At 44.8% G+C, this 13,111-nt stretch overlaps 1 protein-coding gene across 1 annotated transcript in view; it reads right to left on the minus strand.

The window, feature by feature from the left end:
- Positions 1-12,248, minus strand: part of vcpip1 (valosin containing protein (p97)/p47 complex interacting protein 1) — a 43,194-nt gene extending 30,946 nt beyond the window's left edge. The window contains exon 1 of the mRNA XM_078216278.1: positions 9,422-12,248. Coding sequence (XP_078072404.1) covers positions 9,422-12,029 — 2,608 coding nt within the window. The 5' untranslated portion in view covers positions 12,030-12,248. The remainder of the gene's footprint in view (positions 1-9,421) is intronic.
- Between the last annotated feature and the right edge of the window lie 863 nt (positions 12,249-13,111).

Consider the following 13,111-nt stretch of genomic DNA (forward strand, 5'->3'; position numbering starts at 1 on the left):
GTGAGTGGAGAGAGGGTTAAGCACAGGTTAAAGGGATGTGTATTGTCTCCAGCCAGTACAGTTAGTGAGATTTTGCAAGCCCAGGCAAGTCGCGGGGGTTACAAACAGTGTGACATGAACCCAAGATCCCGGTTGAGGCCGTCCTCATGTGTGCGGAACTCTGCTCAGCGACTCAGCGTTGTCATGTGTCGTGATGGCCGCTTTGGAGAACGCTTACCTGAAGATCAGAGGCCGAATGCCCGTGACCGCTGAAGTGTTCCCCAACAGGAAGAGAATACTCTTGCCTGGTGATTGTCGAGTGGTGTTCATTCATCCGTTGTCGTAGCGCCTGCATGGTCTCCCCAATGTACCATGCCTCGGGACATCCTTTCCTGCAGTGTATCAGGTAGACAACGTTGGCCGAATTGCAAGTGTATGTACCGTGTACCTGGTGGATGGTGTTCTCATATGAGATGATGGCATCTGTGTCGATGATCCTGCATGTCTTGCAGAGGTTGGTTTGGCAGGGTTGTGATGTTGTGGTCACTGTTCTCCTGAAGGCTGGGTAGTTTGCTGCGGACAATGGTCTGTTTGAGGTTGTGCGGTTGTTTGAAGGCAAGAAGTGGGGGTGTGGGGATGGCCTTGGCGAGATGTTAGTCTTCATCAATGACATGTTGAAGGCTCTGGAGAAGATGCCGTAGCTTCTCCGCTCTGGGGAAGTACTGGACAACAAAGGGTACTCTGTCTGCTGTGTCCCGTGTTTGTCTTCTGAGGAGGTCGGTGCAGTTTTTTGCTGTGACGCGTCGGAACTGTCGATTGATGAGTCGAGCACCATATCCTGTTCTTATGAGGGCATGTCGTGACACTACAGACTTCCGACAGAAACTCAGCACACATGGAGCAGTTGAACCAGGAGCACTCCTCGTCACAATGGATGTCTCGGCACTCTACACCAGCATCCCCCATGACGATGGCATTGCTGCCACTGCCTCAGTACTCAACGCTGACAACTGCCAATCTCCAGATGCAATTTTACAACTCATCCGCTTCATCCTGGACCACAACGTCTTCACCTTTAACAACCAGTTCTTCATCCAGACACACAGAACAGCCATGGGGACCAAATTCGCACCTCAATATGCCAACATCTTCATGCACAGGTTCGAACAAGACTTCTTCACCGCACAGGACCTTCAACCGATGCTATACACTAGATACATCGATGACATTTTCTTCCTTTGGACTGATGGTGAACAATCACTGAAACAACTATATGATGGCATCAACAAGTTCCATCCCACCATCAGACTCACCATGGACTACTCTGCGGAATCGGTTGCATTCTTGGACACACGCATCTCCATCAAGGACAGTCACCTCAGCACTTCACTGTACCGCAAGCCCACAGATAACCTCACGATACTCCATTTCTCCAGCTTCCACCCTAAACACGTTAAAGAAGTCATCCCCTACGGACAAGCCCTCCGTATACACAGGATCTGCTCAGAAGAGGAGGATTGCAACAGACACCTCCAGACGCTGAAAGATGCCCTCGTAAGAACAGGATATGGCGCTTGATTCATTGATCGACAGTTCCGACGCGCCACAGCGAAAAACCACACCGACCTCCACAGAAGACAAACACAGGACACGGCAGACAGAGTACCCTTCATCGTCCAGTACTTCCCTGGAGCGGAGAAGCTACGACATCTTTTCCGGAGCCTTCAACATGTCATTGATGAAGACGAACATCTCGCCAAGGCCATCCCCACACCCCCACTTCTTGCCTTCAAACAACCGCACAACCTCAAACAGACCGTTGTCCGCAGCAAACTACCCAGCCTTCAGGAGAACAGTGACCACGACACCACACAACCCTGCCACAGCAACTCTGCAAGACGTGCCGGATCATCGACACGGATGCCATCATCTCACGTGAGAACACCATCCACCAGGTACACGGTACACACACTTGTAACTTGGCCAACATTGTCTACCTGATACGCTGCAGGAAAGGATGTTCCGAGGCATGGTACATTAGGGAGACCATGCAGACGCTACGACAACGGATGAATGAACGGCGCTCAACAATCACCAGGCAAGAGTGTTCTCTCCCTGTTGGGGAACACTTCAGCGGTCACGGGCATTCGGCCTCTGATCTTCAGGTAAGCGTTCTCCAAGGTGGCCTTCACGACACACGACAATGCAGAGTCGCTGAGCAGAGACTGATAGCCAAGTTCTGCACACGAGGACAGCCTCAACTGGGATCTTGGGTTCATGTCACACTATCTGTAACCCCCACGACTTGCCTGGGCTTGCAAAATCTCACCAACTGTCCTGGCTGGAGAAAATACACATCTCTTTAACCTGTGCTTAACCCTCTCTCCACTCACATTGTCTGTACCTTTAAGACTTGATTACCTGTAAAGACTCGCATTCCAAGCATTATTTTGTAAATTGAGTTTGTGTCTTTATATGCCCCGTTTGTGAACTGAAATCCCACTTACCTGACGAAGGAGCAACGCTCCAAAAGCTAGTGGCTTTTGCTACCAAATAAACCTATTGGACTTTAACCTGGTGTTGAGACTTCTTACTGTGATAGAGCATGGCCAGAGCCATCAAGATTCTTTGCAAAATGCTGCTCAGCCTGAACTGCATTCAAGTTGAGTGGCTCAGGCGTGTAAAGTGCTTCCTCAGACACCTCGCCCTTTCAACCTGAACCAGCTCTTGGGAATTCCCTTCATGTCATTCCACTCTCTATGTGCAGGTTTCCTGTAAAGGCTACTCTTGCACACCCTCCACTTCCTCACCCTTGTCTGCTGTCCAGACACACTGGTGTTTCATCTTGCTAAATGGAGGAGGTGGGAATCCTTGGTCAGAGGTTCTCTATATGGTAGTCCTTCCTTTGTCCAGTGAGGATTTGGCATGGAGGGTGCTGCGTGTGGTAATTCCACACAATCGATTGTCCCGGGCAGCCTGTAATTATTGTAGCCAGGAGGAATCTGTCTTTCACATCTATGTTGGAGGTGCAAAATTGCAGCCCTCTTTCATTATCTGAGGAAACATTTTGGTGCCATGTCCCTGACCTTTGGCGATCTGTGTGAAGAGGAGTCCCTTGTGGGACTGCTACGAGAACTGGCCAAAGTAGCCATCAACAGATCCTGGAACAATATGGTCAGGTGGGGTCAGTGTCGTTGCTTGGCCTTTCTACCCATCTCTCTCACATGGCCATGTCTACACCGGTGTCCCTGGAAAGGGAGCACAGTGTCCACCAGTGCGCTTGGGGTTTTACACAGCTGGTGGATGCCAGGAAACATGGAGTGCAACACCACCCCCAGAAATGTCACCTTAACTTATAATTCTTAGTTTTTGTTACATCATATTCATAGATCATAAATAGAATCTTACAGTATAGAAGGAGGCCATTCGGCCCATCGATTCTGCACCAACCACAATCCCACCCATAACCCCATGTACTTACCCCCTGACACTAACGGGCAATTTAGTATTGCCAATCCACCTGACCCGCACATCTTTGGACTGTAACTGGGGTGTAACTGGGGTGATCAGTAAGTTTGCGGACGACACAAAATTGGCAGGACTTGCAGATAGTGAGGAGCATTGTCAGATGCTACAGAAGGATATAGATAGGCTGGAAATTTGGGCAAAGAAATGGCAGATGGAGTTCAATCCTGATAAATGCGAAGTGATGCATTTTGGTAGAAATAATGTAGGGAGGAGCTATACGATAAATGGCAGAACCATAAAGGGTGTAGATACGCAGAGGGACCTGGGTGTGCAAGTCCACAGATCCTTGAAGGTGACGTCACAGGTGGAGAAGGTGGTGAAGAAGGCATATGGCATGCTTGCCTTTATAGGACGGGGCATAGAGTATAAAAGTTGAGGTCTGATGTTGCAGATGTATAGAACGTTGGTTCGGCCGCATTTGGAATACTGCGTCCAGTTCTGGTCGCCACACTACCAGAAGGACGTGGAGGCTTTGGAGAGAGTACAGAGGAGGTTTACCAGGATGTTGCCTGGTATGGAGGGGCTTAGTTATGAGGAGAGATTGGGTAAACTGGGGTTGTTCTCCCTGGAAAGACGGAGGATGAGGGGAGACTTAATAGAGGTGTATAAAATTATGAAAGGCATTGATAGGGTGAACGGTGGGAAGCTTTTCCCCAGGTCGGTGGTGATGTTCACGAGGGGTCATAGGTTCAAGGTGAAGGGGGGGAGGTTTAACACAGATATCAGAAGGACATATTTTACACAGAGGGTGGTGGGGGCCTGGAATGCGCTGTCAGGCAAGGTGGTGGAGGCGGACACACTGGGAACGTTTAAGACTTATCTAGATAGCCATATGTACGGAGTGGGAATGGAGGGATACAAAAGAATGGTCTAGTTTGAACCAGGGAGCGGCACGGGCTTGGAGGGCCGAAGGGCCTGTTCCTGTGCTGTATTGTTCTTTGTGGAAGGAAACCAGAGCACCAGGAAGAAACCCACGCAGACATGGGGAGAACATGCAGACTCCGCACAGACGGTGGCCCAAACTAGGAATCAAACCCGGGTCCCTGGCGCTGTGAGGCAGCGGTGCAAACCACTGTGCTACCATGCCACCTGTTTCACTAGGGGCACTTAGTTTTGCTTTATTTGCAACCTTCTGACTGGAGCAAAAGAGGTCCAAACTAAAACTGTGGTAAAGTTAGGAGGTGTATACGTGTAAGATGAACTCTAAGTTAGTATGAAAGTGCATAAAGATTGGCTCCAGATCTATCCTTCACCAACTGGCTTTCTGGAATAGAACATAAATGAGTCGCCACAACTCACTGGAATAAAGAGCATCAGTAAACACTTTCAATGAAGAAATTTCTCATCTCAGTTCTAAATAGAAAACCTTTATTCTCAGATTGTGACCCTAGTTCTAGACTCCCTTATTGGGGAATAAAGCCTCCCAGCATCTACCCTGTCAATAATAAATAACAACAAAAAATGCTGGAAAAATAATTCAGCAGATTCTGGCAACATCTGTGGAGAGAGAAAGAGTTAACTTTTGAGTCCATGTGACTCTTAAGAGCTAAAGAGGGGTAGAAATGTGATTATATAGTTGGAAAGGGGTGTGGAGAAGATGGAGCAGAATGGAAGGTTAGGGATAGCCGGAGCGGAGGAGAGGTTGACAAAGATGTCATGGATACAAGACAAAGGAGTGTTAATAGTAGCACTGAGGATTGAAGGGCGGTACGGTAGCACAGTGGTTAGCACTGCTGTTTCACAGCTCCAGGGACCTGGGTTCGATTCCCAGCCTCAGGTCACTGTCTGTGTGGAGTTTGCACATTCTCCTCGTGTTTGCGTGGGTTTCCTCCGGGTGCTCCGGTTTCCTCCCACAGTCCAAAGATGTGCGGGTTAGGTGGATTGGCCATGCTAAAATTGCCCCTTAGTGTACTGAGATGCGTAGCTTAGAGGGATTAGCGGGTAAATATGTAGGAATATGGGGGTAGGGCCTGGATGGGATCGGTGGTCGGTGCAGACTCGATGGGCCAAATGGCCTCTTTCTGCACTGTAGGGTTTCTATGATTCTATGAACGTGCTGATAGTGGCATAAAATAAATGGCAAGCAACAGGAAGGTTGGAGCCATGTTTGTGGTGTGAGCAAAGGTGTTCCACAAAGCAGTCACCCTGTCTTCATTTGGTCTCTCCAATGTGGAGGAGACTGCATTGGGAGCAGTGAATACAGTAAACCACATTGAAGGAGGTGCAAATGAAATGCTGCTTCAACTGAAAGGAATGTTTGGGACCTCGGACAGTGAGGAGGGAGGAGGTAAAGGAGCAGGTGTTGCATCTTCTGTGATTGCAGGAGAAGGTGCAGTGGGAAGGGGATAAAGGATTTGGGGTGGTGGAGGTGTGGACCAGGGTGTCACGGAGGTAGTGGTCCTTGTAGAATGATGACAAGGGGGGGTGGTGAGGGGAAGATGTGTTTCATGATGGCATCATGCGGAGGATGATTATTTGAAGGTGGCAACTGATGGAGTGAAAAGTGAGGACAAGAGGGACCCATCAGGATTATGGGCGGGGGAGGGAAAGGGGTGAGGAGAGAGGTGCGGGAGATGGGTCGAACAAGGTGGAGTGCCCTGTCAATCACCACAGTGCAGGGGGGGACCCCAGTTGAGGAAAAAGACAGACCCTCATCAGGGAGGTGGCATCATTGGAACAGATGCTACGGAGGCGGAGAAAGTAGGAAAAGGGGATGGAGTCCTTACCTCTCATTCCTCTAACCCTGCACAATATTTCCTCATCGCACATTCCTCACATGCCAGGAATCTGGTAAACCTGACTGCACTCGCTCCGAGATAAGAACATCCTTCCTTGGGCAAGGAGACAAAAACTGTACACAGTACTCGAAAGGTGCTCTCACCAAGACCCTTCATAATTGTAACAAGATTTCTTTATTCTTTTACTCCATTCCTTTTCCAATGATTTCCTAATTGCTTTTCCTGTGTGTTAACTTTCTGTAATTTGTATACAAAGACATTTCTGGGGGTGGTGTTGCACTCCATGTTTCCTGGCATCCACCAGCTGTGTAAAACCCCAAGCACACTGGTGGACACTGTGCTCCCTTTCCAGGGACACCGGTGTGGACTGAATACCAACACCTTCCAGTCTCTCACCATTTAAAAAATATTCTGGTTTTCTGTTTTTCATAGAAAACTGGATAACTTTGCACTCACCCCAATGTTGCCACCTGCCATGGCCTTGTCCACTCTCTCTGCAGCTTCTCTGCATCCCCTTCACCATTTACTTTCTCATCTAACTTTGTATTGTCAGCCAACTTGGTACACCTAGTCGTGAGTATTAATCCCACTACTTGTAGACTGCCAACCTGAATAAGTCCCATTTATTCCTACACTCTTTTTTTGTCCTTTAATAAATCCTCAATCCATGCCTTTTATATTACCCTAATCATATGTGTCCTAGTTTTAAGTAATACCTTCATGTGGCACCTTATCAGATTTTAAAGTCCCCCCATATCCATTCTACTATTTACATCATAAAAAAACTAACAGATTGATCAATCACAAGTTCCCTTTCATAAATTCTTATTGTCTCTGTTTAATCAAATTTATGGTGTCCTCAGAGCCCTGTCAATACCTTCCTAGCTAGTTTCTAGCATTTTGCCTACTACTGATGTTAGGTTAGATGACCAATAGTTCCCTGTTTTCTCTTGTCTTCCTTTCTTAAATAGTGTATTTATGGTTGTTACTTTCCTATCCTTGGGAACCGTGTTTGAATCTAGGGAATTCTGCAGCTACTTCTTTTAAAACACCGGGATGCAGGTCACCAAGTCCAGGGGTTTTGTCGTCCATTAATTCCATTATTTTCTCCAGTGCTATTTCTTTACTTATACTGTACTGATTTCTTTGAAGTTCCTTATTCTCACCATACTTTTGGTTTTCCATTATTTCCAGATTATTTTGGTGTTTTCGACTGTGAAGAGAGATACAACATTTCTTTCATGTCTGCTATTTCCTTATTCCCCATTATAATTTCATTGTCTCTGTTGCTAATGTGCTCATGGTTATTTTCACGAATCTCTTCCTATTAATACATGTACAGAAATGTTTACAATTTGTTGTTATGTCTGTTGTTAGTTTATTCTCACATTTTCTTTCCTCATCAATTTCTTGATTCTCCATTTGCTGAATTTTAAAATCCTCAATCCTCAGGTTTACTATTTTTTTGACAATATTAAGAGCCTCTTCCCTAAATTGATTACCATGTTTAACTCCTCTTGTTAATCATGTCTGGTACATTTCCCCTGTGCCTTAAAGGAATTTGTTGCAAATTATGTATTAATTCTTTAAAGGCTAGTCATTGCTTGTTGACTGTCATATTATTAATGTAGTTTCTCGAACTACCTGAGACAACTCACCTCTCATAGCTACATAATTTGGTTTGTAAAGATTTAAGACCCCAGTTTCAGGCTTAAATTAAATACATTTTCTGTCATTTCATGGTCATTTGTCCCTAAAGATCTTTTTACCACAAGCCGATGCATTAACCCTTTGTCATTGTGGAATACTAGATCCAAAATAGCCTGTTTTCTAGTTAGTATTCCAGATCATTCTTTCAAGGAACAATGATACATGCAATGAATTTGTCCTCCACACTATTACTGATTGCCTGGTCTATTTGAAGATTAAAACCCCCCACGTTTATTTTATTACCCTCCACTACAACTACTGTTAGGAGACATTTAAACAACCCCCAACAATATTTTCTGCTCTTGCTGTTTCTTAGCTCAACCCAAGTTGATTTGTCTTGATTTGCTGAGCTAAGATCCTTTCTCTCTGCAGTTTTTATCCAATCTTTTATTGTTAGAACGATCTTTCTTTTCCAGTTTGACTCTATCCTCTAAATGTTAATTATCCTGGAATGTTTAGCCCTCAATCTTGGTCATTTTGCAACTGCATCTCTGTAACGGCTATTAAATCAAACCTATTATTTATATCTATGCCATTAATTCATCTAATCCATTGCAAAAGCTTTGCACATTCTCAGACCAAAAGTAAACTCACGTTGGGAAAAGAAAGTACAACTCTAGAATTACAAGGCTAAAACTATTGCACCAGCCTATTAATTTCAATTTTCACAGAAGATGAACAGAATTGTAGAACATGGTCACAAAATCTGAGTAATGATTCCAGAGTCTATTGTAATAATACCGGATCAGTCACTGTAGGCCCAGGGCCCTAATAGTACGCCTAGATTTATTTACATTGCAATAATACTGGTCTTTGGACTTTGAATCATGGCCTACACAAAAACTGAACTGTGGAAGTTCAAGGCTTTGGCTTACGAATGCAGCATATAAAATCTAATTAATGTTAAATCAAGTTCTTCAAAACTCCACTGATGTTATACAGCTCTATTGTATTTTGAAAGCACGTTAATTACATCGTGTAGTGGCAAAATTTGTTTACTTTAATACTTAATTCTATGTGAATACCTGAAATAATCAATTTTCAGTTTCAACACCAACAGTTACATCACTGCTCTCTATCTGCTTATAATATCAAAACTCAACCTCAAGACATGCCCTCATAAACAAGTAAACAAATACACAGTGTTGCAGCCTTGCAGCACAGTCTACTTTAACTCTTAAAATTAATGTTTATTCTAAATAAACCAGCACCTATTTCAAAATATTGTTATTGGTTCTTTGGCTTCACAATACCAAGTCAAACGCGAAATGTTATTCTTCCATTATCTTTCACTTTCAGGTGCTGAATGAACTAAACTAAGGTATATTTTTAGCATTCAACTTCAGATTTCCATCTTGAGGTTTACTTTTTTCTTTGAACTACTACCAGTTGTGCAGTGCTATCACAAAGCTATCTCCAGATAAATTAACTGAAATGAACAAAAATAAGATAATATAACTTCTCACCCATTAAAGTTGCTAGAAGACAGAGGGAAGACATTTCAAGATCAATATGGTCTTGCATATCCTTAACAGAAGCTCTACCAGATGCTTCAGGTTCTTCAGTTTTCCAGGAATGAGCTGCAGATGTTGAAGCAGCAGGAACAGGTTCTTTGCTGTCCTTCAAAATCTCCACAGAAACACGATCACCATGTTGCAGGAGCAAAACCTCATTTTCCCATCCCACTTTAGGTGGCTGCAGTTCCTTTGGAGGAAAGCCATGTCGTATGCATTGCAAATGTGGAGGAAGGTTAAATTCTTTAGCTATGCTTTCTTGAAATTCTGAAAATGTTACAGACGTTTGAAGGGTCAGTGTCGCCTGTCTCCCATCACTAGTGGTTACTCTAATCTTTTTTTCCTTGGTAGGTGATGCGGAATAAGGGGACTTGATGGGAGTGGCTGGGGCAGATGATGATCCATCTTTAACAATTCCAGGCGAAGGTGGTTGGCCTGGTACCTTTTGATCCTGGCGTAATTTGTCAGTTTTCCGCTTTTGCATAATAGCTGCGTGGTCAGTAATATTCTGCTGAATACCTCGTTCAGTTTTACTCATGTTCAATTCTTCTTTATGCAGAGTCTTTGATTTCTGACCCATTAAAATAATTTTGGTGGGTAAATGAGGCTCTGATACTGGTTCATCTTGCAAGTCACCAACTCTGCGACTATGTGCCCCTTCAACAGTGACCGGAGTATATTCATCAGGATTCTTTTTGGCTGTATGATGTAATATGGTGTTAACAACCTTCTGAATTAAGATTTCACTTCCAAATTCACCAGGAAAATGCTTGGTAACAAGCTTCATAGCAACATCATAAACATTGCTGTTTAGAGCCATCTCACTTTCATATTGAAACCAATAAACAGTTTCTCGAACCACCCTTCCATTCCACTCCAAAGTAATTGGGAATGCTTCAGGTAAGTTATCATATTCCTTTCCTTCCCAGTAATGCTTGTAGCCACAGCCACATTTACCTCCAGCAGATCTGGCATTAGTTCGATCTCCATCTAAGTACACAACAGAACCATCTCCTCTGACATGGCGCATGGAAGTGCCATGACACCAGTTGCAAGATGTTAAATGACTCAAATTATAATCTGGCACCAGTACATCTTCTTTAGGGTCATATGAGCAGACCAAGTGGTTAACAGGAAAGCTGTAATTTTTGTCTGGCTTCAGTTGGCCATGAGTGCTTGTAGCTAAGTTGTACAGTTTTCCTCCTGGAGCTAGCCATTCTGTAGGCACATGAAGCTCAGAAAGAGCACCACAAATCAAACATTTCTGCAAACGATTTTCAATGACAGCTTTCTTTGCAGCTTCAGTAACATCTTCCGGCTGTATTCCAATCACCCCTGTCCTTCTGTATATATACTGATGAACATCTGCTACCAGAGAAGGGTGGATATCATGCATCTTCAAGAAAATTTCTTCCATCGCAGCAACTAGCCTCTGCAAGTACTTGTCCTGCAAACTTCGGTCACCTCCTAATGTACAGCTGTCATCTTCAAACTGTATGTACTTCCTAATAAGCTCCTGTGGGACACCCCAGGCTTTAGGCAACAGTTTTAAAGGAAGCCTGGGTAAAGGACCCTTTTTTATTCCAACCAAAGGTATGTAATGGTTGCGCCCTGAACTGCTCCATGCAATGCAAATAGGTTTATTAAGCTGTCCATCCTTTCCCCAACATTTTTCTTCAGGAACTAATCCTGGGAGAAACGTAGCTGAATAATCACCACAACTTCTCATTCCACTCAGAGAATCTAGCAAAATGATTGGACGATGCAATACATTGGCCAAACCAAATATATGAATGTTACGCAGACCTAAAGGTACTCCTTCAGGAGGAACAAACAAAGGATCGCACTCATTAATGATATCCTCCCATTCTGCTGCATCAATGAAGTCATGAAATAATGCCTTGTAACGATCCAGGTTTAGCTTAAAGTGCTGTTTGAGATTTTCGCGCAAAGCATGCCAGAAAAGTTCTCTGCCCACCAAAGCCCTGGAAACAGCATGAACTAAACAATGGCCATCACCATCAACGTGAACAGGGATTAAACATTCTTGATTACTATTTGCCTTCTTGATCTCCTCAAGAGTATCATGGAGGTACAACAGACTCCCTGAGCGGTCTTTCCCATAGCCCATAGTACCAATGTGCTCTGGATCAATAAGGAAAGCTCTGTCACCCAACAAGGCACAATCAAACATCTCCCCTTGGTTCATCGCTCTCAAGAGTTTGGCCTTCCCAGTTTGTTTATCCATGCCATACCGGGTCAGTATAGGAGACAGCAGCTTACAGTGGTAATTGGACAGTCCCATTACTTTCACCATTTCCGTGCCCTTTTTGGGGGCCGTGACTCCCAGCAAAGCATTCCTCAGCAGGTTGTGCAGCACCACGTCTGGGTCGGTGACTTCCTCTACATTGAGCAGGTTTCTTTGTTCATGGCGCTGGCCGCATTCGGTGCATTCTATACTGACTCCATAGGCTGGGAAAAACAGACGAGCCTGGCACTTGGGATCCGGACACGTACCCGACAGAATACGTTTGTCTTTTTTCTTAGATCCTTGCAACATTGTCTCATTGATTGTTCCTGGTTATAGTAAAAACAGTCTGTGTATTTTTAGTCGTTAATGCTCACAGTGTCATGGTCAGTTGATAAGGAGAAAGGCTGTTCCTGTCACTAATATTCTTTACTGGGGAGATGAAACGCGGAAGTACTCAGTTTCCTTCTCTTTCTCCTTCCACTCTCAGTTTCCGTTATTAAACGAAACGAAACAAGTCTCCTTTACTGAAGGCAGGAGACAGCGGCAAGCAGCGGGAGAGTACGGACACGCATGCGCTCACAGCGCGCTGCATGTCGGGGACAGTAGTTTCCGGTGGAAGGCATCGTCGTTTGTCGGCGGGCGGTGTGTGCAGCTTTGGAACTACATTTCCCGGAATGCATTGCGGCGACCAGAAGGTTGTCCATTGGGGGGAGGACTCGAACTGCTGGACAAGCGAAAGGTGTGCTGGGAGTAGAGGTGGTGGTTATGTCAGGCTTGTTTTTTTTCGCTTTTTGATGTGGTAATTTTGAACGTCAGCCGCAATAGGAATTCTGCTTCCTTGACCGTGTGGCTTGATTAACCTAATTAAATGATTTCGTATTATTTTTATTGGCTAATTTCACTTCACGATACGAAGTGTGTATGTACTGTAGCCTTTCAAATGTCTCTCTTCCTGCCGTGTGAAGGGATGAAGAAGTGTCGGTTTAGAATGAGCTGTCAGGCCTGCTGCGCGGTTACTAAGGAGAAGCCGATGTCATAGTTACCGTCATTGTCAAGGTGTGATGACGTTTCACCTTCACTGCGCTTGCGCAAGAATCGCCGATGACATCACCGCTCATGGTTTGCTGTTGCGATGTGATGACGTCAACACAATTTTATCTCCCCCTCCCCCTAGCTCTGGAGGACTGATGGTGTTAAGTGAGGAGGATGGGAGTCAGGCTAGTGTGAGAAAACTCATTGCCACACCCTTAGTCATATAGCACAGAAACAGGTCTTTTGGCCCACCATGTCTATGCTAACCATCAAACACCACTCTTCACTAATCCCATTTACAGGCACTTGGTCCATAGTCAACTATATCTTGATGATTTAAATGCTCGTCCAGATGCTCC

This window comes from Mustelus asterias, chromosome 7 (genome assembly GCF_964213995.1).
Source record: "Mustelus asterias chromosome 7, sMusAst1.hap1.1, whole genome shotgun sequence".
In the NCBI taxonomy this organism is placed as follows: domain Eukaryota; kingdom Metazoa; phylum Chordata; class Chondrichthyes; order Carcharhiniformes; family Triakidae; genus Mustelus; species Mustelus asterias.